Source organism: Typopeltis vanoorti, chromosome 8 (genome assembly GCF_054136105.1).
Source record: "Typopeltis vanoorti isolate ZY-2024b chromosome 8, IOZ_Tvanoo_1.0, whole genome shotgun sequence".
Taxonomy (NCBI): domain Eukaryota; kingdom Metazoa; phylum Arthropoda; class Arachnida; order Uropygi; family Thelyphonidae; genus Typopeltis; species Typopeltis vanoorti.
The window spans coordinates 114,989,002-115,013,826 of NC_143556.1; the positions used below are offsets into that span (position 1 = coordinate 114,989,002).

At 37.4% G+C, this 24,825-nt stretch overlaps 1 protein-coding gene across 5 annotated transcripts in view; it reads right to left on the bottom strand.

The window, feature by feature from the left end:
* Window positions 1-328: 328 nt before the first annotated feature.
* The window catches only part of LOC150104296 (uncharacterized), a 273,534-nt gene continuing 249,037 nt past the window's right edge, over window positions 329-24,825 (bottom strand). For 4 of the 5 annotated variants that reach the window (XM_090396903.1, XM_090396902.1, XM_090396906.1 and 1 more), the window contains exons 13-14: window positions 19,029-19,338; window positions 331-2,355 (exon numbers count right to left, since the gene is read on the bottom strand). In XM_090396903.1, coding sequence (XP_090253029.1) covers window positions 1,583-2,355; window positions 19,029-19,338 — 1,083 coding nt within the window. In that variant the 3' untranslated portion in view covers window positions 331-1,582. Of the gene's footprint in view, window positions 2,356-19,028; window positions 19,339-24,825 lie in introns of all 5 variants that reach the window. The other variant, XM_090396904.1, reaches the window with a different exon arrangement.

Sequence of the window (24,825 nt, forward strand, 5' to 3'; positions counted from 1 at the left end):
AAATGATTTGAGTAATTAGTGAATGGAATGGCGAAAACCAATAATAACAGTGAAATTTTAACTGGCACTGTTTTTAAATTATGAATACATGGATAGGATTTTTAAAGCAAAAAAGAAATCATATTAACCAATGAACAGAAACAAATATCTAATTTTTATACTGTAAATAAACATGAACACCAAAGAAGTTGTGGTCACATCGGCCTTTAAGTCATTTACATGAAAGAACTGGGTAACTGCATTACCAGTTGTCTGGGAGATAGATGAATCAGTAATTAATTTTTAAAAATATTAAAGTAAAGAACTTAAGAGTAAAACACAATTTCATATTTTATTAAAATAAATCACATAAGTAGTGATTACAACAGATTATTCTAAGTTGCTCACTTGTGAATAAACAACGAACAGGCCAAAACAAATGTATCCTACAAAGACAATAATCCAAATATACAAATTAGAATGTAGGTCACTTTTATTTATAATTAAATACAACTATTTATATCTCTTTACAAAATTACACAAATTTGGCTGTCAAAGTAGAGAAAACAACAGTCATCGCAATAGCACTGATACATGTTTTAACTACCTAGTTAACTTTTATCAAACAATTTGCTACTGTGAATTTTACGATAAAAAATGACAACAGCTACCTGGGTTATGCCATTTAAATTTCTTCTGAAATTTCTACCATTTTATAATGAAAAAGGAAATAACAAATAAATATTCATCTAACTTAAAACATCTGAATTAATTTTTCAAGATTTTTTTGCCCTGAAGTTATAACAATCTAATAATACTAATTATTATAACATTTGTGATATGCAATAGCTGTTGCAAAACAAATTTTTGTAAAACTCAAATATTTTAAAAATTAGCTAATTTAAATCCTCCCCCCTTTTTTTGTATGATAAGACTGCAAATAAAACAATCATTTCTGAAAAACAATTGATGACATAAATATTTCTTACTCTGAGAGACTTAACTTTTAGCTTATTATAGCAACTTCAGATACAGTAACAAAATATTCTTCAACAATGCTGATTTAATCAACAATTAAATTTAATCTAAAAAAGCCAGTTCAAACATTAATCACTTAAAAAAATCATAAAGTATATGTCAAAACAAAAAAAAGTGATATTTACTGGACAATTTTCAAATTATACTGATTGATTAACATTATAGTCTGCCCACAGTTGAGAGAACCATAGCTGGCAGAATGCCAAGAAAAGTCTAATCATGTTGAAGGGAAGAAAGGAATTAGGAGATGTACAAATTTGTCGCCAACACGTGAAATCACATGCTTTATATGTAAAATTTTCCAACTGTTATACAAACAAAATACTTACCACTTTAAAAACTAGAATGTTCAAAAAAGAAAAGCTAATTTTTAATGTGTAATAATAAGAAGTCATCCCACAAAACACATTGATTACCCTAATATAGGAATGGATTTGCCTTCTTCTGCAATGAGCAGAAGTGTCGAAGGTTCTCTCATCTGTGGTCGGACTGTGCCAAGATACCTGAAAACTTAATGAATTCCTTTCATGAAAATTTCTAGTTATTATCCTCATAGATAAAAACATTATGAAAACATTTTCACTAATTCTTTTATCTTTTTGTTTTGTGGTGACTGTTTCAAGTGTGCAGCCTGTGAATTAACTTTACCATGCTCCAGACTAGACTTAACATAAGGATAAGGCAATACTGGCCGAGGAGTGCTTAAAATTTTGTAATGTTCTTCCTCAAGAAGAGGGGAAGGAGGAGGTGGTGCAACTTCATCTGGGACACTGTCACACCAGTCAGGATCGTGAGAAACTGTTGTATTATCACTATCAAAGTTTTTGTTTGAATGAAAATGAATATTATAATATGGTGAGTCTGTTTCACTTTGCCTTAGAGATGCTTCATGTACGAATGCATCGAGAGATACAATTGGCTCACTTAATGCCCTATGAGTATGTAATTTAGGAATGTCATAATCTAAGTCATCAAGAATATGATGTCTGTTCAAGGCAGGCAGTTCACTAAAGGTTGAACCTCTGTCTGAAAAGCTCCATGATTTTTTTTTAAGAGGAGATGTCATATTGTCACTTATTAAATGATGAGGAACTGCTTCCACTGGTAAAGGAATACCAGGGATATCATAATAAATGCTTGACATACAATCCTCTTTACTGGATTCATTTCTTTCTGGTGATAATTGAATGCTAACACTGTTATTTCTCCTTTTGTTAAGTAGGTTTACAAATTTTTGTTGTGAACCAGAAGTGGTTACAGTCTTTCGGCAGTCACTTAGTCCAACTGGAACTGGAGAAGGTACCATATCATAATCACACTGTGGCATATTAGCATCCTCTGTAAATAGAAATGTAGAAATAAATATATATATAAAGAAAAAATATTTAAAAAATTGCTTAACTTCATTCAATGAATTAAATATTGTTAATTTAAAATTTTTAAGATAAAAGAAGTCATAATTCATTTATATTTATTCAACTTTCTTAACCATTTTTAATAACTAGTTTTTTAAATAAACACAACAGTCTCTTTATCAATTTCAATGGAAAAAAAAATAAAGAAAAAAAAAATGAGAGCAGTGAGACAGGCATATCAAATCTTAAGAATGAAAATCAATGATAAACTGTGGAACTAGTTTCTTAAAGATACTCAACTAGCAGCAAGCTTGGCTGTCATGAGACAACAGAATGCTCAATATCATGGAGCTCTTTACTCCACGAGATTCCAAAAACACTAAACAGGTATCCTACTTCAGATAATATGAATTTCTAAAATTCTATCAGATTTGATGATAGTGAATTCCTGTTATGAAGATTTCTTCCATACATCAAAAAAATGCTCAACAGGATCAAGGGCTGCAGGGCATAAAGTCACTAGCATGTTCCTGAATGGCACATGACCTCCTTCTCTCTCTCTGTCTCTCTCTACTGGCAAGTTAACCCGTTGGAAATGTCCATTACATGCATAATAATGCATGCACTTGGTCAATAACAATATTCAGATAAGTTGTACTCTTTTCCTCTATCAGCATCAAGGGATTGGACCATTACTCCATTAGCTTTAGTTATTGTAGCAAAACATACACGAGCGTTGCTATCACCATATAATAATTCTTCTGTTTGGATGAAATTACAGAAACTGAGATTCATCACTTTACTCAGGCTTTATCTAGTCATCTGGTATCCAATGCTGTTAAATCATTTCACCCACTTCAGTTGTAGATATAATTTCTGTTGGAAAGGTGTAGTATTGATAGGAATTGCAGCTAAAGCAACTAAGGTTATCAAGTCAATATAGTGTCATATGTTGAATATAGTATCATAAGTGAATGTAGCAGTGTTTTTGAGCTGTGTTAAGAGAAGTATTTTTTAAATAGTGTATAGTGGCTTTTTCATAAAATTGTGCTTTGTATTTTTCACGTTGGATACAAGAGTTGTTCAGTAGTATTGTTGTTGGAATTTTGTTGGCTTATTTCTGTTGTGCTACGTGTTTGTTCCTATTGCTTCTGCTTTCTGAAAATGGTATCAATAAAAAAATGCATGTGTTCAGCACAGAAAGCTTTGACAGAAGATCGAGTTCTACCCTGGATTTTTCCCAGAGGATACGTTGTGAGAAATGCTTCACGTATGCACCAAAAATGTGGAAGATTTGTGGACTGTTAGAGTGAATGAAAAGAAGGAAAGCATTAATGTGTGTGAAAAGTGTATTGATAGGTGAGAGAATTTTGAAATGAGAGCTAGTATTGGAACTGTAGCAGAAAAGCTTAAGCAAGAGTTGGTGAAAAATGAAAAATGAAACGAAGCATCTGGAAGGTGATATTAAGTACCTAAAGAAGAGATTGGCAGATTGGAATGAGAAGGAGGAAGTTAATATCACAAAAAGGATGATCATATAGCACTGTATGGGAACTCAATCATTAGAGATGTCATGACTAATAGAGTACAAAAAACACGCTTTCCTGGTCAAACGCTGAAAGAGAAGTATGTTTTAAAGAATTTTTAATAAATTTGGTATGAAAATCAGCATTTAAAAGACAAAGACAATGAAAATAGGCAGGAACACTGAAAACATCAACTGCATCCTGAATGGAGAACAAGTAAAACATTTCAGCTATTTAGGCCCAATTTTTAGTGAAGATGGCAAATTAAATTTGGAAAGAGACGACAGAATCAGCAAAGTGGGTATGGTAGGAAGTCAGCTGAATAAATTTATATTGAATAAGAGTGAGATTAGTCAAAACACTAAACTAGCTGTATACAAGACAGTGTTCAAACCAATTTTAACTTATGGATATGAGAGTCCTGAAAAAAATTAGGGGACTGAACAGATGGCATCAATGGCATTATCACATTAAAAACAAGGAAAGAACTTGACATTAGCATTTGGGAATGTGTAAGCAGAGCTAATCTCAGGTGGCATGGCCACTTAATTAGAATGGGATAAGAAAGATTAGCTAAACAAGTGTTCTTTGCTAGGATGGCAGGAAAATGACCCAGAGGAAGACCATGATGTAGGTGCATTGATACAGTAAAAGTGCCTTAGAAGACAGAAATATAATATCTGATAATATTGGAATGTTGACAGATAACAAGCTAATCTGGAGGAAATTGTTGATAAGAAGTAGTACTTTTCATGCAGTACTATCATAAAATCCTGACATATATCCCCTTGAGGATATATGTCAGGAATTTGATGATGATGATGAATCAGGCCTTGCAGACCATGCTTTGGATATGGTTCACAGAATCAATAGGAAAAGACCACCATGCTCATTCATAGTAAATTTATTATTATTACCCCAAGCCCTCATGGAGTCAAAGACTCATCTGGGAGGTCCTTTTATCACACACACACATCTCATCATACCGTGTCTTAAACACACTCAAACTCCTTGCAGACACCACACTCTCAGGTAAGGCATTCCAATCATTCACAACTCTGCACGAAAAAAACCTGCCTCTCACTCCCCTACTCACACCCTTTTTATACAGTTTCCAGGGATGACCTCTGGTTCTCCCCTGATCTTCCACTATTCTCTGTAGAACTTCTCCACCATTGATCTTATAACAACCCCCTTACCAACTTGTAGGTCTCTATCATATCTCCCCTCTTCCTCCTGTCCACCAGACTCTGCAAATTACATCTTCTCAATCTTTCCTCATACTCAACATTCCAGAGGTCAGAAGCTACCTTAGTCAGTCGCCATTGGACACTTTCCAACATATCTTCATCCTTCTGAAAACCCGGTGACCAAATCTGGGCACAATAGTCCATATTATGGCCTAATCAAAGCCTTATACAACGGAAATAGAATCTCCCTACTTCTACACGTCAGTGTCCTCTGCATCATTCCCAGAAGCCTTTGTGTTGTCTTCACAATTTTGGCAATGTGTCCCCTGAATTTTAGATCCTTATCCACTATTACCCCCAGATCTCTTATTTCCTCTACCGCCAACAATATATTCTCACCAAGCATAAATTCTGCATCCCAACTTTGTTTTCCAAATTTTAAAACCTTACATTTTGCAACATTGAACTCGCATCCCCATTTCCGTGCCCAATCACTCAATTTATTCAAGTCTTCTTGTAAGGCCACAACATCTTCACTACTCTTTATGGTTCGTCCCAACTTTACATCATCTGCAAACAACTGAATATCTCCATCCATATCTTTGCCAATATCATTAATATACAAGTTAAATAGTAATGGTCCTAAAACAGACCAATGAGGCACTCCACTAGTGACTTTCCTTTTCCTGGATATCGCACCCCATACACAACTTGTTGATACCTATCAGATAGCCAGTCTCCAATCCAATGCACTAATCTAATATCCAATCCCATCTGCTCTAGTTTGACTGTCAACTTATCATGAGGTACTCTATCAAAAGCTTTTGCGAAATCCAAGTATATTACTGTGTATCCTTCTCCTCTGTCCAAGGAAGCAGTCACTTTATTATAATAAGTAAGTAGATTACTAAAACATGACCTTCCTTTAGCAAATCCGTGCTGTCCATCAAAGATGATACCATTGTTCTCAACCCAACTCTGGATCCTAGTTCTCACAAGTTTCTCCAACAACTTAACCACAACACCTGACACAGAGATAGGCCTATAGTTTGATGCTTGAGTTTGATCACCTCCTTTATGAAGTGGCACAATCTTGCCCTCCTTCCACTCTTTAGGAACTTGGCCAAGTGCAAGACTCGTATTAAAAAAATATGTCAAAGCAGGTGATCAACTCTCTGGCACATTCCTTCAGAATACGCGGTGATATATTATCAAGTCCCACAGCCTTATTTACATTTAGTTTACTCAACTCCCCAATCACCTCTTGTTCACTTACAGTCAGTCTCTCCTCCCCATCATCAACTGTTCTCAATCTCTCCATGAAGTCACATTCACAAGATTGAAAGATCTTTATGAACTCATTAAGTATCTCCACCACACATTCTGCAACAGCTGTTCTTTATACCATTTTCTCCAATCAATGTCATCCTTCCATAATCATTCTTTCTTTTGCTGGCTACATATCGAAAGAACTCCCTAGGATTCTTTTTGGCTTCATTAGCTAACTGCTGTTCATACCTCTCTTTTAGCTACTCTCACCAACCAAGTCACCCTCCCTGCCTGGTCTTTGCAGACCTCATGAAATTTGTTATTTCCACTTCTCTTATGCTGCTTCCACAATGCCCTTTTTCTCGGTATTGCATGCTTAATCTCTTTATTCATCCATCTCACACCTACCCTTATTTAACCTTCTCACCCTTGGAATACATTTAGACACTACATCTACTAGATAGTTTTTGAAAATCCCCCAAGCTGCATTGATCTCTTTTCCAGCTAACTCCTCATTCCACGCTACACCTGCAAGCTGTCTCCTGAACTCTTCATAATCATCCCCCCCTTGTAGTTCCACATATACACTTTTCTCACTGGAGTCCTTGCACTGCTGGCAACCACTCAGATAATCACCTCATGGTCACTCTCACCAATTGGTGGATGATTTGACACCTCATTTATAATTACATCCTCTGATGAGATGACCAAATCCAAGGCCCTTAATTCTGTTGTGTCCTCTGTTACATACTGTCTGAGGTAGTTATCCCAAAAACTCATTTTCTTTACTTCCAGTTGCTATCTCATCATTCCAGTCTATATTGCCATAATTAAAATCACCCATAATGATCACCCTTTTTTTATTTGCTTGGCCAATTTGACTATACATTTCACTATCACCACCATCCACATTACCAGATCTATAACAACATCCCACCAAGTATTTGATTCTATTCACCTCTATCTCACACCATACTGCCTCAAAACCACTGGCCCTATTTCCCTCTTGAATCTCTACCTTGTATACCTTGTATGGACATAACTCTTTCTCTATCATCAATAGCACTCCCCCTCCCTTTTTACCCCTTCTATCCTCACGAAACATATCATACCCTTCCATCTCTATTCCTGTCAGGATGTCGTCCTCATCTAATCATGTCTCACTTATTCCGACAATCTTTGGGTGAACAGACGCAATTAGTGCAACCATTTCATCTGCCTTGTTTCTTATACTTCTAGCATTGGTATACAAACACAACAGCTTATTTCTGGATCTACAGCTAGTTCCACTGATACCACTCACTCGATATGATCTCTCCATGCTCGAATGGGGCCATTTCCCTTTCTGCTTCTTCATTTTAGAACCCTTTTCAATTTCCACTGTTTCTTCTTGATCCCTGGTCATCCCATTCCTTTCCTGCCTACACATGCTCTCACCTCCTGTTGGAGCATCCACCTTTCTCACGCTGTGTACCCCTGTCCACCCTGAGCCTCCCCATTTCTCTGCTCCTCTTGCACACCCATTCTCTCATTTTCTATACTCATACCCTCACTTCCTCATTCATATCCACTTCTTCAATCTCTCTTGTCTTACTCTCCCTCTTCCACATCACTCCCCTCTCGATCTGATTCATTCTCCCTATTCACTTCTCTACCTTCCAGCAGCAGTCTCTCCAAGCGACTTACACCATAACCACTCAAATGCAGTCCATCGCTCCCATAGCTCACTTCGTCCCTCAAACTCATTTCACACATTAACAAACTGTACTCCCATCTCCTCACACATTTCAGCCAGCATATCATTCATAATCCTTGCTCTCTGCCTCATTTCACCACAGTCATACCTAGGCAACACACTGACTACCCTTCCTGTCACACTATTCTCTTTTATCCTTCCAAGCAGCCTCCTGATATACATCCTGACATGCTCTTTGTTCTCTCTCAAATCATTTGTACCAATTAATACTATTAACTCTTTTGCTTGCTCCTGCCTCATATCCAATGTCTCGATCACTCTACTAATTTTACTGCCTGGAAAACATATCTTGTGCATTCTATCCTCTAGCATACCTTTAATAATGGAGTCACCATACAACGCCACTCGCTCATCTTCCGTTAACTCTTTCATGCCATCATGATTTATTTTAATAGTTTTGACCTGAATTCTCTCAATTTCATTCCACATCCATTTCATTTCTTGCCTCATCCAATCCAATTCAACTTCCGAATCTCACGACACATTCTCTCTATCATTAAATCTTTCTAACTCTCGACCACCTCTTCTCACTTTCATTCTCATTCATCTTCTTTATTTCCGTACTTTCGTCCAACATACGTCCAACTTTTGCTATCATTCTTCTCACTTTCACTCTCATTCATTTTTCTTTGTTTCAGTACTTTCAGTCCAACATACGTCCAACTTTCGCCATCATTCATTCTTTTTTCGCTATCATTCATCTTTCGATTTTTTTCACATTCCACATCCATTTCATTTCTTCTCACTTTCACTCTCATTCATCTTTCTTTGTTTCAGTACTTTCAGTCCAACATACGTCCAACTTTCGCCATCATTCATTCTTTTTTCGCTATCATTCATCTTTCGATTTTTTTCACTTTCGATTTCTGCGTCACGCCATTTCTAGTTTCATTCGTTCTCTCAATTTCGTTTCCTTCTGCCACTCTTGCTTCACTTTCGTCCCTTTTAACATCTGTTACAGTTTTCAAATCGCTCTTTTTCTTTTTTACTGATTTTTTAACATTTTTTCGCCTCTCTTTCTCACCATCCTTCTCTTTCACACGTGCACTCAAGTTCCACGTGACATTCTCGTTACTAACACTTTCTGTCATCAATTTCATATCTGCATTCATCAGTTCCTCATTCTGGTCACCCTTCGCACCACACCCTTCTTCAAATGTGTCCCCTGAATTTTAGATCCTTATCCACTATCACCCCCAGATCTCTTATTTCCTCTACCTCCAACAATATATTCTCACCAAGCATAAATTCTGCATCCCATCTTTGTTTTCCAAATTTAGAGGAGAAAAGATTTTTTTTAACATCTGTAGTTGATCTTGGAAATCAGCCAAATTTGAATAAATATGGTTGCATAAAACTTAACAAAATATGGGGAAAAAACTAATCATAGTTTATATCCTAGGCCTCTGAAGGGGACCCCCACCCAGTTAGGACTCTAGTATTTCGTCCATGTATTTCACTTAGTTTTGTGTTGCTTTTGTGTGTGTGTGTGTTACAAGTCTCCTGTTGTACTCCAAGACGATGTCTCAGCGACTGAGATGAGATATTGGAAGAATTAAATATTATTTTTTTTAAATATCATTTCTCAGTGCTGTTTCACTCCATTAAACCTCTAGCATGTTGAGTAAAGATGGAATATATGAATTAAAATTTACTAACCAATTTCACGTTAATACATAAACGTGAAATCCATAAATTCTTTTAGCCATGAAAATGAAAGGATAATCATATAACATTGTATGGGAACTCAATCATTAGAGATGTGATGACTAATAAAGTACAGAAAACATGCTTTCCTGGTCAAATACGGAAAGAGAAGAATTTTTGAAAGAATTCAGAAAAGTTTTTCACTTGGTTATAAATTAAAATGAAGTTGCTAAGAAATTATACTCTTCTTTAATCCTTTATCCAAGTGTCAGCAAGCAAATTCTGCAGATGAAGTTGCTTCACAACAACTAGACTACTTGTATTTAGAAGTAATTGTTATGGTATCCCATAATGCCAAGTGTACATCCTTTTGGATGTATATAATATAATGCTATGCATTATGGGAAGGGACACTACCCAGATCAGTTTCAACCTTTGTTGAGTTCTCATCAGCAGAAGCCAGGCCCAGAAGAGATACTAAGGTCAGGACAGGACGCAGGACATATATGGCGCAGAGGGTGAAGCTTGACGCTTTTCATATTCCCTGTTGTCTGTTTCGGGAGCAGTGATGGAAAGATTTGTGAGCTATTTTAGCTCGCCCTGAGTGGGCAGAAGTGGTTATTTGTCGTTGGGTGTTAGGATGGCTTTCGGTCTTTTATGTTTCCAGTAGTCATTACCGTCATAGTTTTCGGCTTGTTGTATCAGTTGGTTTGGATGGATAGATGTCTTCATAAAGAATTTTTCTGCTAGGGAGCGTAGTAGTGGAGAGATGTAGGGGATATTTATGTCCCGGTGGATCTGGGCGTTCCTGATGAACCATGGGGCGTCCAGAATCATTCGCAGGCATTCGTTCTGTAGTCTTTGTAGCTTGAGGATGTTTGTCTTGGAGGTATGGCTCCAGGCTGGGGAGGTGTATATGACTGTGGGATGGATCACTGCCTTGTACAGTAGTATTTTATTTGTTGAGCTTAGTTTGCTGTGTCTGTTGATCAAGGGGTATAGCTGGGAAATAACTTTTGAAGCTTTGGTGCATATGCTCTTGATGTGGCTGTTGAAACATAATTGCTTATCGAGAAGTATTCCTAGGTATTTTGCTTCAGTTTTTCAGGGAATTTTAGAGTTGAACAGGGTGATGTCTCCTTTGGGGGATGCTCATCTTCTTGTGAAGAGTATCGTTGTACTTTTCTGGGGGTTTAATTGTAGTCGCCAGTCTTTAAACCATTTTTCTAGATTCAAGATAGTGTCTTGTAGTTTTTTGGTGACGAGAAGTGGTTGACGAGATCTGGCTAGAATAGCCGTGTCATCAGCATAAAGGGCGATGGTGGATGTGAGAGGATTTTGAGGGATGTCTGCCATATAGATGTTGAACAGGATCGGGGCTAGTAGTGATCCTTGAGGAACTCCAGCGAGGATTTTCCATTGGGTTGAGACTGTTTCATTGATTTTGACTTGCATCCTCCTGTTGAAGAGGTATGATTTGATCAGGTGTATCATGTTTAGTGGAAGGTTAGCGATGATAAGTTTGTAGAGGAGGCCTTGGTGCCATATCTTATCGAAGGCCTTTGAGATGTCAAGGAAGACAGCTCCAGTGTGTTGATTCCAATTGAATCCTGTGGTGATGTATTCTACCAGTCTATGGATTTGATGGGTGGTGCTGTGATTTTGAAGCTGAATTGTTCTTCTGGAATGATATTTAATTGGTTAACATGATCTTGGAGTCTGATGAGGATGATTTTCTCAGCTATTTTCCCTAAATTGGATAGCAGGCTGATGGGACGGTAATTTTCAGGTAGGTGTGGGTCTGCCTGGTTTGTGAATTGGGATGATGTCAGCTATTTTCCATGACTGGGGAAAGTGTTGCCATTTGAGGATGGAGTTTATGATGTTTGCCAGATGTGCTATGGCTTTGCGTGGTAGTGCCTTGATGACTTGGTTAGTGATGCCATCCGGACCTGGGGCTTTTTTGATCTTGAGATGGTTGATGATGCCGATTATTTCGGTAGGTGAGGTAGGCATTATAGGACTTGGATTGACATCGGGACGATTTACTGTGAACCTGACTTTATGATGGATCTTGTATAAGTGGCTGATGTTTAGGTTATCATATGCAGGACTGCATTGTTTCTCTAGGTTTCTTGCTATGGCTTCGGCTTTGTCAGCATCTGTGTATACAAGGTGCTGTTCTGCTTGCAGAGGGGGGAGGGATTTGCGCTTGATCCTGAGGTTGTTTAGGAATTTCCATACAGAATGATCTGCTGTGGAGATGGAGGTGAGCTTGTTGTCCCATTGTTAGTTCCTGTGGTTCTGAAGAGCTTCTCGGACAGATTTGTTTAATCTGTTGAGGGCTGTTTTGTCCTGGGGAGCACGAGTATTGTGATATCTTTTTCTTTGTCTGTTTTTTTCCTTTATTAAGTCCATGATTTCTTCTGGGAGACGATTTTGTTTGTGGGTGATCGTGGATACTGTGGCAGCTGTTATGGCTTTATTGATTTGATTGGTGAGGTTCTTTATTGCCGTGTCTATTTCTTCCTTGGCTTTTATATGGGGAACCGGATCAATGTGTTCTGGTAGCACTTTCTTGAGTTTCTCCCAGATGATGGAGTTTGGGGGGGAGGTGACTGATCTTTGTTCCCTAAGTGAAGTAGGATTGGGTTGTGGTCTGATGATAATTCATTCAGTGCTTGAATGCTGTGCTGGTATTTGATGTTGTGTAGAATGGCGATGTCTAGGATGTCGGCTGTGCCAGTTGGGCTGTGGTGGGTTGGTTCACTGGGTCCTGTTACGACAGCGTTGTTTAATCCTGTGTAGCTGAAGAGGATACGGCCATTTTTATTTGTGGTTCTGCTGTTCCAGGAGGGATGTTTGGAGTTTAAGTCCCCAGCGACGATGATGGATTCATTTGTGCCTAGTACAGCATCCAAGTCAGAAAATAGCAGGGTCTTAGCAGGGGAGTTGTAGGCGGCGTAGATTTTAAGTCTTCCAGTTGAATTTGTGTGGACTTCGACACCGGTGAGTTCTAGGTTGGAGGTTGGGGGGGTGAGTATTCCATTGTGCCTGATGCAGTTCCTGATAAATATGGCTGTACCACCACCTCTGTAGTCCAGTCGGTCGTTTCTGTATAGAGTGTAGCCTTTCAGTTTTGGATTGTCTGCAGGTCTTAGATGAGTTTCATTAATTAGGATGATGTCAGGGTTGTATCTGTGAGAGAATTCTTGAAGTTTCAGAGTCTTGTTTTTTAGGCCATTGGTGTTCCAAGCGGCGATCTGTAGTGAGTCTGGCATTAATCTAGTTTTATTCATTAACAGGCATTGATAATATGGTTTGAGTTTCGTTTAGAAATCTTTTTGTGGAGTTTGGTGAAGGGGTTTGACTTACTGAAGTCTTGAAGCATGTTTGCCAATGAGGCTGTGATGACTGTTGTCATGTTTGGAAGAATTTGGTCCCGCTGGATATATTTGGATGAGCGGGCTACTTCGGCATATGTCCTGCTTCGACGGTGGCTTTCCAGACTGTTAGTATTTTCCACTTGTGAGAGCTGGTATTTTGTTGTCCTTTGTTGCATGTCAGGCAACTGGGGAGCAGTCAACTCAGGTGCCTGTGGGCAGGGTTCAGAGATCTGTTTCCTTTTGTTGTCTGTTTTATTCTTAGGGTAGTGACTGCAGCCTCTGTAGTTTGCCGGGTGGGGGGCCCCCGCAGTTTGCGCATTTGGCTGGTGAGGTCCTGGGTTTTGAGCAGGTTGCTGTGGGGTGGTTTTGCCCACATTTGAGGCATTTGTAGTCTGCTCTGCAGAGTTTCTGTGCGTGTCTGTACTTCTGACATCTGTAGCACTGGCCTGACGAGGCTCTTTTTCTTAGTGGTTCTGTTGTGATTTTCAGGCCACAGATCGTTGTTAAGTTGTATATGTTCTTGTGTGTGTTAGGTATCTCAACGAGTACTAGGGGCATTGGACTCTTGTCAGCCCGTAGCATTCTGCTAACTTTGACAGGTGGGAGATCGTGGAGGCAGAGGTCTTCATTAAATTCTTCTGTGCAGATGTTTTCTGTTACTCCCCTGAGTACAACTTTTAGGTTTTTCTCTGACTTCAGTGAGTAAGTATGATATTTAATATTTGACTCGTCCATGGTTTTTGCGAGGAGTCTGTAGTCGCTTACTGTGGTAGGCTGGATTTTAACTCCGTCATCTACGTTTTTTGCCCAAGAATAGGCAATTTGGTGGTTTTGCATAATAGGCCTAAGGGCCATCCAACGTTCTTTTTCCCGTAGAACAATTGGGGGAACTTTTTCGTTGTTGGGCGTGGGGAGGTCAGTGTTGGGGGCATCTTCTTCCATCCCCTCATTTATCTGAGTCTCCGCTGTTTTATGTTTTTTCCATGCATGGGTTTCTGTATCATGTTTTGGAGTGGGAGCAGAGATTATCAGGTTCATCTTCCCTTCTTCCCATGATGTTGAGTTGTCCCCTTCTGTGGAGTTGTCTGTCGCTGAATATAGGTTTAGAAACCCTGGCCACTCTATCTCAAATTTCTTCAACAGTTTTTTGAGGAGGTCAAGCGCTAGCTTCTTATCCAACGATTGGATAAAGTCATCGGGACTTAAACTGGTCATGTTTGAAATATTCAAATATATGCTTATATGCTTACCTGAGCTGGATCTCAAGGATTTCCGTATAGCATATAAACACAAAATATAACACACTAAAGGACTATCGCGAGACCGCAATCACTAATTAACAACACAATCATCAGCTACTTGATTACCTTCGCTTTCCGCTTCTATCAAAAATCTGAATCAACACTCCGAATTATTCATAACAACTATTTAAATCACTGATCACATATATAAACACTTGGCAACTGCCATTACGCACCAGCGCCCTCTTAATATCTCGATACTAAGGTCAAATTAATGCAGAGAAGTTATGTATTTCCCATGTACAAGAACAGAAAAGGTGTATCACCTTATTATTAAATTACTCACCTATCTGAATTAGAGATAGGTGAAGAAAAGTTTTTCACTTAGTTATAAATTAAAGTTGTCATGAAATTATATTCTTGTTTAATCTTTATCTTTATATGTATAAAGGTACCAGACTTTCTTTATACATATTGAATTTGAATGGCATAATATTGAATGATATTGAATGGGGTGATATTGAATGGCATAATAGCGAGAATGTGTGACAAGAGAGGACTGGTATATGTGGATGCTTGGAGTGCGTTTGAGGAAAGAGAGGAGTTGTTTGCGAGAGACCGTTTGCATTTGAATGAGGAAGGACGTAGGCATCTGGAGAGATTGCTGTTCTGAACGAGTCAGTGTGTCCCAGGGAGGATGATAGCAGGGGTGGCCTCTTGTGGGAATGGATACTTGGGAGAAGGGAGACAATGTCAGGTAAGACTGAGCCCAGTGGAGTCTAGAAGGGATAATGCTGGGTATAGAAACAATGGCATTTATATGCTGTATACTAATGCCAGGAGTATCCGGAATAAGGGAGAGGAATTGGTGGCGCAGATAGCATCAGCCTGGCCAAAAATTATTGCGATCACTGAGACGTGGTTGACAGAAGGGGATATAAAAACAGAAATAGAAGTCACTGGGTATAGCATTTTTCGCCAGGATAGGAGGGGAAAGCGTGGTGGTGGGGTGCTTCTTATGATAAGTGATGACCTATGTCCTCTAAGAGTGGAGAATTTGAAAGGAAGTGAGACAAATGATTTTGAGAGCGTATGGTGTGAGGTAGAGGTAGGCAAGACAGGATATTTAGTGGGGTGTTGCTACAGACCCTGGAGCACAGAGGATGGGGACCAGGAGAAGTTTAGACAGCTAAGTTTAGCAAGTGCAAGAAGAATGATTGTTATGGGAGATTTTAACTTCAGTAGTATAAATTGGAGAGAGGAAGATGCATGTAACAATAGGGGAATGGAATTTCTAGAATTCTTGAGGGACAAATGTCTTAGGCAACATGTAACAGAGGGAACAAGAGGTTCAAAAATTTTGGATTTGGTTATAGCATCAGAAGAGTTGATAATAACTGAGTTGACATCTCTCCCACCAGTTGGAGAGAGTGACCATATGATTTTGACTTGGAAAATGAATAGACATGCAGGAGTATCAAAGAGACGGGAACTTATGTGGAATTATAAGGCAGGTGATTATAATAGTCTTAGACGTCAACTTCGGGAAGTTTCATGGAGGGAGGAATTGGAAGGCGGGGATATCACCAGTGCGTGGGAAATTGTGAAAGAATATTTGTTATCAGCAATGGTAAGTTGTATACCACGAGTGAAGAAGAGGGCGCAATTTGGAGTAAAGTGGATGACAAACAATATTAAACAGGAATTGCATGCGAAAAAGAGGCTATGGAAGAAATATAAGGAGACAGGTGAAGAGATGCATGAGGAATATAAGACACAGGCCAGAAGAGTGACTCGTGTGGTAAGGAAAGCAAAACTGGAATATGAGAGGAGATTGGCCCTAAGATCCAAAGAAAATCCTAGGGAATTTTTTAGCTATGTGGCCAGTAGGAGGAGAAATGACTGTGGAAGAATGATATTGTGGGATAAAAATGGGAATAGAGTGACTGATGCAGAGGACATAGTGGAATTGTTCAATGAACACTTTATTGGAGTATTTCATCCTAGAGGAGTCAGTTTTAATGCTAGAGGGATAGGACTGGTACGAGGTCTGGAGGTACAGGAGGAGAGTGTGTTTCAGATACTGAGTACTCTGGATGTCAGTAAAGCTGTGGGACTGGATGGTATTTCACCACGAGTTTTGAGAGAATGTGCTAGGGAATTGACGATAATACCTTTAACGTGGCTTTTCAATGAAAGTCTGGCTTTGGCAAAGGTGCCCAGGGAATGGAAGGAAGGTAAGATAGTGCCATTGCATAAGGGTGGTAACAGACTGGAAGTGTCTAATTATAGGCCAGTCTGTGTGTCATCAGTAGTTGTTAAGATCTTGGAGAAAGTAGTGAGGGACCGTGTACAGCATTGGGCAGATGAGGGTAATGTTATCTGTGAGAATCAACATGGATTTGTGAAAGGACGCTCTTGTTTTAGCAATATGCTAGCCTTTTATAATAAAGTTACAAGAGCATTAGATGAGGGAAAGGCATATACTGCAATTTCTTAGACTTGGCGAAGGCATTTGACAGGGTGCCACATGATAAGCTGATATTTAAGTTGCAGCACATGGGTCTGGATGTCAGATTGGTCAACTGGATTCAGGATTGGCTGTCTGATAGGTATCAGAGAGTTGTGTATGGTGGAGCAGTTTCCAGGAGGCAGAGGGTTACAAGTGGGGTCCCACAGGGCTCAGTACTAGGACCTATATTGTTTAACCTTTATATCAATGACATAGCTAGTGGATTGCAGGGGGATATTCAGTTGTTTACGGATGATGCGAAGCTTGGAAGGATTATTAGTAATAGTGCAGATGTGGTAGCCCTGCAAGAGGATTTAAATAAGCTAGATAGATGGGCAAATGAATGGGGGTGTCAGTTTAATGCAGCAAAATGCAAGGTCTTGAGGTTTGGGAAACATCGATGGGATGCTGCATACTCTATGGGAGGAGTTATACTGGAGGAAGTAGGGGAGACAAGAGATCTGGGGTTGATGATTGATAGAAACCTGAAGTTTAGGGGACATATTGCAAAGGTGGTGAAGGTAACACAGAGGATTGCTGCTATTATGAGAAGGACACTGACCTGCAGAGATAAGAGGGTTATCATTCCGTTGTATAAGTCTCTGATCAGACCACACTTGGACTATTGTTCTCAGATTTGGTCCCCAGGATTTGAAGGGGATAAATTAACTGTGGAAAGGATACAAAGACGGATGACAAAGATGGTTTCAGGACTGTACAAGGATGGTTATGAGGATCGGCTGAGAGAATGTGGACTGCAGAGTTTGGTGGATAGAAGAAGGAGAGGTGATATGATTGAGACTTTTAAACTGTTGAGAGGTGGTTACAGGGTTGACACTGGGGAGTTCTTTCGCTTGGTTGATCAGCGGGAAGGAGTGATGACAAGAGGCCATCCTCTGGAAGTTACGAAAGGAAACTGTGAGCAAGAGGGTAAGGAGTGGTTTCTTTGTGTGGAGGGTGGTTGAGCCGTGGAATGCATTGCCTGATGGAGTGGTGGGAGCGAGAACGGTCAGTGAGTTTAAGGAGTGGTATGATAAACTTTGTGTTTCTCAGGGGGGGGACCTCCCCTCGATGAGTCTTGACAGACTTTATGTCTTAGAAAGGACCTCCCTCGTTGAGTCTTTTGACTCCTTGGAGGCCTGAATAATAATAATAATAATAATAATAATAATAATAATAATATATAGCCTGGTACCTTTATACATATAGAGATAAAGATTAAACAAGAATATAATTTCATGGCAACTTTAATTTATAACTAAGTGAAAAACTTTTCTTCACCTATCTCTAATTCAGATAGGTGAGTAATTTAATAATAAGGTGATACACCTTTTCTGTTCTTGTACATGGGAAATACATAACTTCTCTGCATTAATTTGACCTTAGTATCGAGATATTAATGTGAAGCTAATGACTTCACATTAACTGCCTTGGTACTTTAATTTAAGGAAATGAAAATGTGCCCCAGTTGCAAATTTATTTGCACACTACTAAAAACCACATGTATCAATGTGACAGCACACTTGAACATAAATAGGTAGTTTAATGATATTAATTCTGAATAATAACAAATTGTTTTAATGAACTCATTTCATATGTCTCTCCCACCAACAAAAATTTGTAAACCTATATTATCATGAAGAGGCATGCATTTTCTTAGAATTTTTTATTTAATTAATTATTTTTATTATTTTTATTTTTTTTATTTACATATTTTAGAAATCCAGCTCTGGAACCAAACATGAAACTTTTCAAGCTCCAATAAGTGGGGCAATGGTCTCACACTGGGTGATGAAATTCATCTCTGAGTGATGAATTTCACAACCATCCATGCCCACAGTGGGAATTTGAACTCAAAATGTGTTGGTTGCAAAGTGAGTAGTTACCAGTTGGCCAACTAGGACAGTAAAATCAGTTGTCTCAATAAATAAATTTTATCTATTGACAAAATCATTTCAAGAATTATTTTTATTTTTTGCAATTTACAGGCAACATCATACAGTATTAAACATTCTTTTTTTTTATTAGTTCCTCCTCCCTATTTATGAGATTAATAAAACTTGCTAACATAAGCTACTTAATAAAGATCTCTCTCATTTTGTTTATCATTAAATTAAACAAATGGATACCTCTTGTCTTTTCATTAGCAACCTTTTGAATGACAGCATCTATTTCACTAGCCATCATATAGCAGTAAGTATCAGTTGACACATAATCAGGTACTGTTTTCTGCATATTATCTTCTGATGAATCTGGAGAGTTTTGAGGAAACTGGTAATAAGGAGGAGTTACTGAGGTATGTCCAAATTTTGGAGATGTGCTTGGAAGCTTTGGTGGCCTTGGAGGAGGTGCAGGTGCTTTTGGGGAATGAGATAATTGATTGAGAGAATGAGACTTTTCCATTATGTTATGATTACTCGAACAATTTCTGGTACTTTCCTATAAAAGAATTTTATGCCATAAATACCACAGCATTTATACTCTATTTTCTAGATAAACGATGTTAGCATATAGCAAAATCATAAAACTTTTCATTAACTATATATATGCAGAACCTTATCTTTTAGAGGAAAGTGATTTAAAATCTGAATTCAGTAAATATTGTAATTACCATATTTGCCGGCATATAAGACGCACTTTTTTTCTTTGAAAATAGGTCTGAAAAACAGGGTGCGTCTTATATGTCGATACTCAGTTTGTTATTATTTTCATTTCTGGAAATTTTCTCTGTTCCGAGTTACGTGATTTCTTTCTTGCTTCCTTGCAGTGTGTGAGAGCATTCCAGTTACGTAGAGTTCAGTGTATGCGCTGTCATCGACAATCACAGCTGTCTTCCTGTTTGTTTAAACTTTCTAATTGTTGTCACAGTTGTTGTGAATGGTGATAAATTTCTGCCATTAAATTTTCTCTAAATTTCTTGGCAAATTATGGCTGAAAAAAGTCAGCATTGCTACAATATTGCATTCAGGCTACGTGTGATTATGTATGCTAAAGAACATGGAAACAGGGATAACTCTATAACCGTGTTATAAATAACTATTTTAATTTTGCGACGTTTCGACCTTCATATTATAGTGTATACACAGGTGTATATCTGGAAGTGTATATCTGTGTATATCTGGAGTATACACATATATACAAAGACAAGCTGAATTACATTTCACACAGTATGCTAAAGAGACAAAGATTTGATCAACGGTTATTCTACTGGCTTGACCTCTAGTGAAAATAAAATAAAATAAATAAAAATAAAAATAAAATAATTTTAAAAAAACTATATCAAAACTATATTCTATTTAAGATAACATCAGAGAAACATTCTTTCATATAAATAGTTTTATTACAGTAACAATGGTGTCCTAATTTAACATGACAATTGTTATATTAGATTTAAGATTCTGGATTACCTATGGTCCTATTTATAATTAACTCTTAGGGAGAAAGGTTAAGTGGGTGAAATATGTGCCTTCCATATTCTTCCACGTTCTTTTTCCAATTTTCATTTGCGATATTCTGTGTCTGATAGTTTCTTTTATCAGACATATTGGAATGTTAAAATTATTTTAAAAGCCAAATCCTAATAATCGCATCAAAAAAAGTATTATTAACTGCACAACTGTATTTATGTATTTTGATCCTATTTCTTTAATTGGTTTACTCTTAACCAATTATCTCATTATGTTCATTTGGTCTCATTGGTTAAATGAGATTTAACCTCAGGTCAAGGTCAACTCACAGCCAACAATGGAATCGGAAATAAACACAAGATAGAAGGTGTTCTGCTATTGTCATGTCGTCTGATATTAACACTGACAGTGAGATATTAAATGCAACATAATACTACATTGGTAAAGGGAATAAAAATCCCTTATTGTTTTTCAGCCAGTATGTGAAACTAAGATCGAAAACTACGATCTAAACGTTTCATGCTGACAAACTGTCGGCAGATCCAAGCGTAAGTGACCACTTGGTAGTGCCACACCAAGGCAACTCGATGCAAAAGTGGAGAAATAATACTACATTATTTTAAAGGATTATGATTTTTAAAAAATATACAATAAAATAAAGTTTTATTATGTAAAAATTTAACTAATGACATCCTGAAGTCTGGTTTCAACAGAGAAGGAATAAATGACTTTTTTATGATTGATTTTTTATATACTCCCCTCCCCCCCCCAAAAAAAAATTGTTGCCTTGTGCAAATGCACGTGTTGCACTGTTGGTAGAGCTGGCCCTGTCCATGGCCATAGTGGGATTAGAACCAGCTTTTTGGAGAGCAGATGTGCTAACTATTTAGACAACTAGGTTGGCATACAGCTTTCTAGGAAGAAAGTCTTTTTCCATCTTTCTCCTTTCCATCTCTTCTGTATTAATTTGCTAAAATGGTTCCTGCTACATACTGCAAAGTTTATCAAATCATCTCTTTCTTCTCTTATCTGGGAAGCTATACAGTTTCTCTCATTCAAACATTCTAGTCTGAATTCTTGTCATCTTTCTTACTTTTATTTTGACATATTTCACCCTCACCTCAAAAATCAGAAGCCAAATGTGGCAATGGAATTATATATATAGTGGAATGGGAACCTTCTCCTCACTGTGGTAGTCTTTTGGGTGTCATTTTTTTAAGCAATATCAATGCAAAATGTCAATTCTTTCAATTATCACCACAGACTCTTGTAATTTTCCATCTCTTAGTGCCATTGTACACAGATCATCATTAACTCATGGCATGTGACCTCAAAAGTTGAGGTCACATGATAGAGCAAACGCTAGATAGAACAATAATTAGGGTTACATTATTATTATTAATGTTCTATCAACAGATTTCTTCCAAATTAATGTATTGTTTGTCATGATTCCAATATTGTCAGATCTTATATTCACTCTTTCTTTTTTCTGCCATCAACTGTTGACTTACCCTTCCTCTGTTATGTTGTTTAAGTGACCATGCAACCTTAGATCAGCATAATGCCTGTGCATTCTTGATATCTTAATATTTAACATGATCCTGATATTGATATCATCTGTTTGCTTCCCAATTTTTTTTCAGATTCATATATCTCTGGTTTTTGATTAACTGTTTTGCTTCTAATTCAGTTCTCAGATCAATAGCAGCATATAAGATGGTATTAAAACTGATTTTAATACCAACTTGTATGCTGCAGTTAATGTTGTGGCTGATTTCTGCCTTATTCCATATAAATTTATTCATCTCTTGCTCCTTGCCAAACCAGCTTTGTCTATTCCATTACAATTTCCATATTTAATTAGTCACTATCACTAAAAAATGTATCTAAATAAAGGCACAATTTTTAGTGAGGCACAAAATAAGTTTTCTATAGGCTCTCTGTAGCACAAAAAATGCAGCTGATGTTTTCCATGTTCATGCCTTTCTTTTCAGTTTTTTTAATACATGATTTTCATGCCAAATTTTACAGAAGTTGATTAATGTATGTTGATTAACAATGGATCTGCACCTTACACTTTATTTTACAACAAACCGTCTTCCAATATCTCTTGCAATTCTAATTGTTGTCTTATAACTTGAGTACAGGCTAAGTACTGCTCTGCATTATGTCCCTGTTGCATCATATAATTGTAGCATACAGAACTTTTCTCTTGTTATTTTATCAAATGCATTTTCCAGATCTATAAAACCTAATATAGATCCTTGTTTATTTCCACAATTTCTCAACGATTTGTCTTAAAGTATATATAATACAATTCTAGCAATCTTTATTTGGCCTGACTCAGCTTGTTCTTTTCCAGATTTCTCTTCCACAATTTTTCATAGCCTTTCTCAAATATTCTTGCATAAATCTTACTAGATCACACTTAATACAGAAATCTTTCTGTAATTCCTGCATTCAGTTTTATTCCTCTTTTTTAGAAATGGATATCATGAGTGATATCCATTTGACTCCAATCATTTGGAATTCATCCTTCTGAGCAGATTTTTAAATTATGTTTTGTAGCTACTGTAAAATTTTTATTTCTCCAGAGTTGAGCATATTATTATTATTATTATTATCATTATTTAGACATATTATACCTTTACCCGAATTCATTCATACTACCTGCACTCACTACCTCCAGTGGCAATCCATTCCAATCATGTACCACTCTATGAGAATAAAAGCTTGCTCTCACCCCCTTCTCAACTGCATTCATTCTCAACTTCCAATGATACCTTCTTGTTCTTTCCCCACCCTCTATAAAATGAAAACAAATATCTATTAACATCCTGTATGACCCATTCAGAAGTTTATAAGTCATATCACCTCTCTTTTTTCTATTTGCTAATGGCTGCGGTCCACAAACTCTCAATCTGTCATCATAATCTGTATGTGATAATCCCAATATTATCTTTAACACACTCCTTTGCACTCTCTCCACTGTATCAGCATCACCTATGGAAACCAGAAGACCAGACCAGACCTGTACTCAATAGTCAAAGTGAGATCGTATCAAGGCCCTGTAATGAGGCAAAATGACTTCTTTACAAGTTAAGGTTCATTTCAGCATTGCAATTATCCTGTGAGTTGTATTTGCAATCATTGCTATAGAGCCTTCAAACTTCAACTTCATATCTACTAAAACTCTAAGATCCCTAGCTTGATCAGTTTCTTTAAGCATAATCGCACTAATATAATATACCACTGGATATCTCATTCATAAGCCAAAGTGCATAACCTTTCATTTTCTAATATTTAACTGACAGCCATTTTCACATGCCTACAATTTCAGCCTATTCACATCATTCTGCAAATACTACATATCAGTGGCATTCCTGAATACCCTGACTATCTTTGCATCATCAGTATGGCTGTCGTTGCAAAGTATACATTCTGGCAACCTATTTCAGTATGTGAGTCCTTGCCAACTTTTTCAAAATCTTCACCACAACTCCAGAGATACTGATAGACTGATGTGTCCAACTGTCACCTATGTATCACCTAGTACAATGGGATTATCACATGTTCTTTCCACTCCTGTAGAATTATCATCATCAATTTCCTGATATGTACCCTCAAGGAGTGTTCAGGCTACTATGACAGTACGACATGATTATTAATCTCCTATCCACAGTTTTCCTCCAAATTAGTCAATTACTCATCAGTTTTTTACCATATCATACCATCTTTGAGTAATTGACTCCTGATGAAGAGACCCAGAGGAAGACTTGCATCCTCCTCTGGGTCTCTTCCCTATCATATTGGCATCAAACACCTGTTTTTCTAACCTTTCTTCACCCATTCTATTTAAGTGGCCATACCACCATAGATTAGCTCTGATTGCACATTCTTGAATGTTAACAATGTCAAGTTCCTTTCTAATATCTTCATTTTAATATGATTCTGCCAATGATGCCATCCGTTCACACCCCTAATTTTTCTTAGAACCCTCATATCTCTGGTCTCTAGTCTTTGATCAAGTCCTTTATTTCTAACCCACCTCTCAGATCCACAACTTAAAACTGATTTGAACAATCTCTTATACTGCTAGTTTGGTGTTATGGCCCATTTCTCTCTTATACCATATAAATTTATTCAGCTGGTTTCTTACCATACCATCTTTACTTATTCTGTTTTCTATTTCAAAATTTAATTTGCCATCTTCATTAAAAGCTATGCCTAAATAGCATAAATGTTTTATTCGTTTTATAGTTTCTTCTCCTTTATTTCTAACCCAACTCTCAGATCCACAACTTAAAACTGATTTGAACAATCTCTTATACTGCTAGTTTGGTGTTATGGCCCATTTCTCTCTTATACCATATAAATTTATTCAGCTGGTTTCTTACCATACCATCTTTACTTATTCTGTTTTCTATTTCAAAATTTAATTTGCCATCTTCATTAAAAGCTATGCCTAAATAGCATAAATGTTTTATTCGTTTTATAGTTTCTCCATTGAGAATGCAGC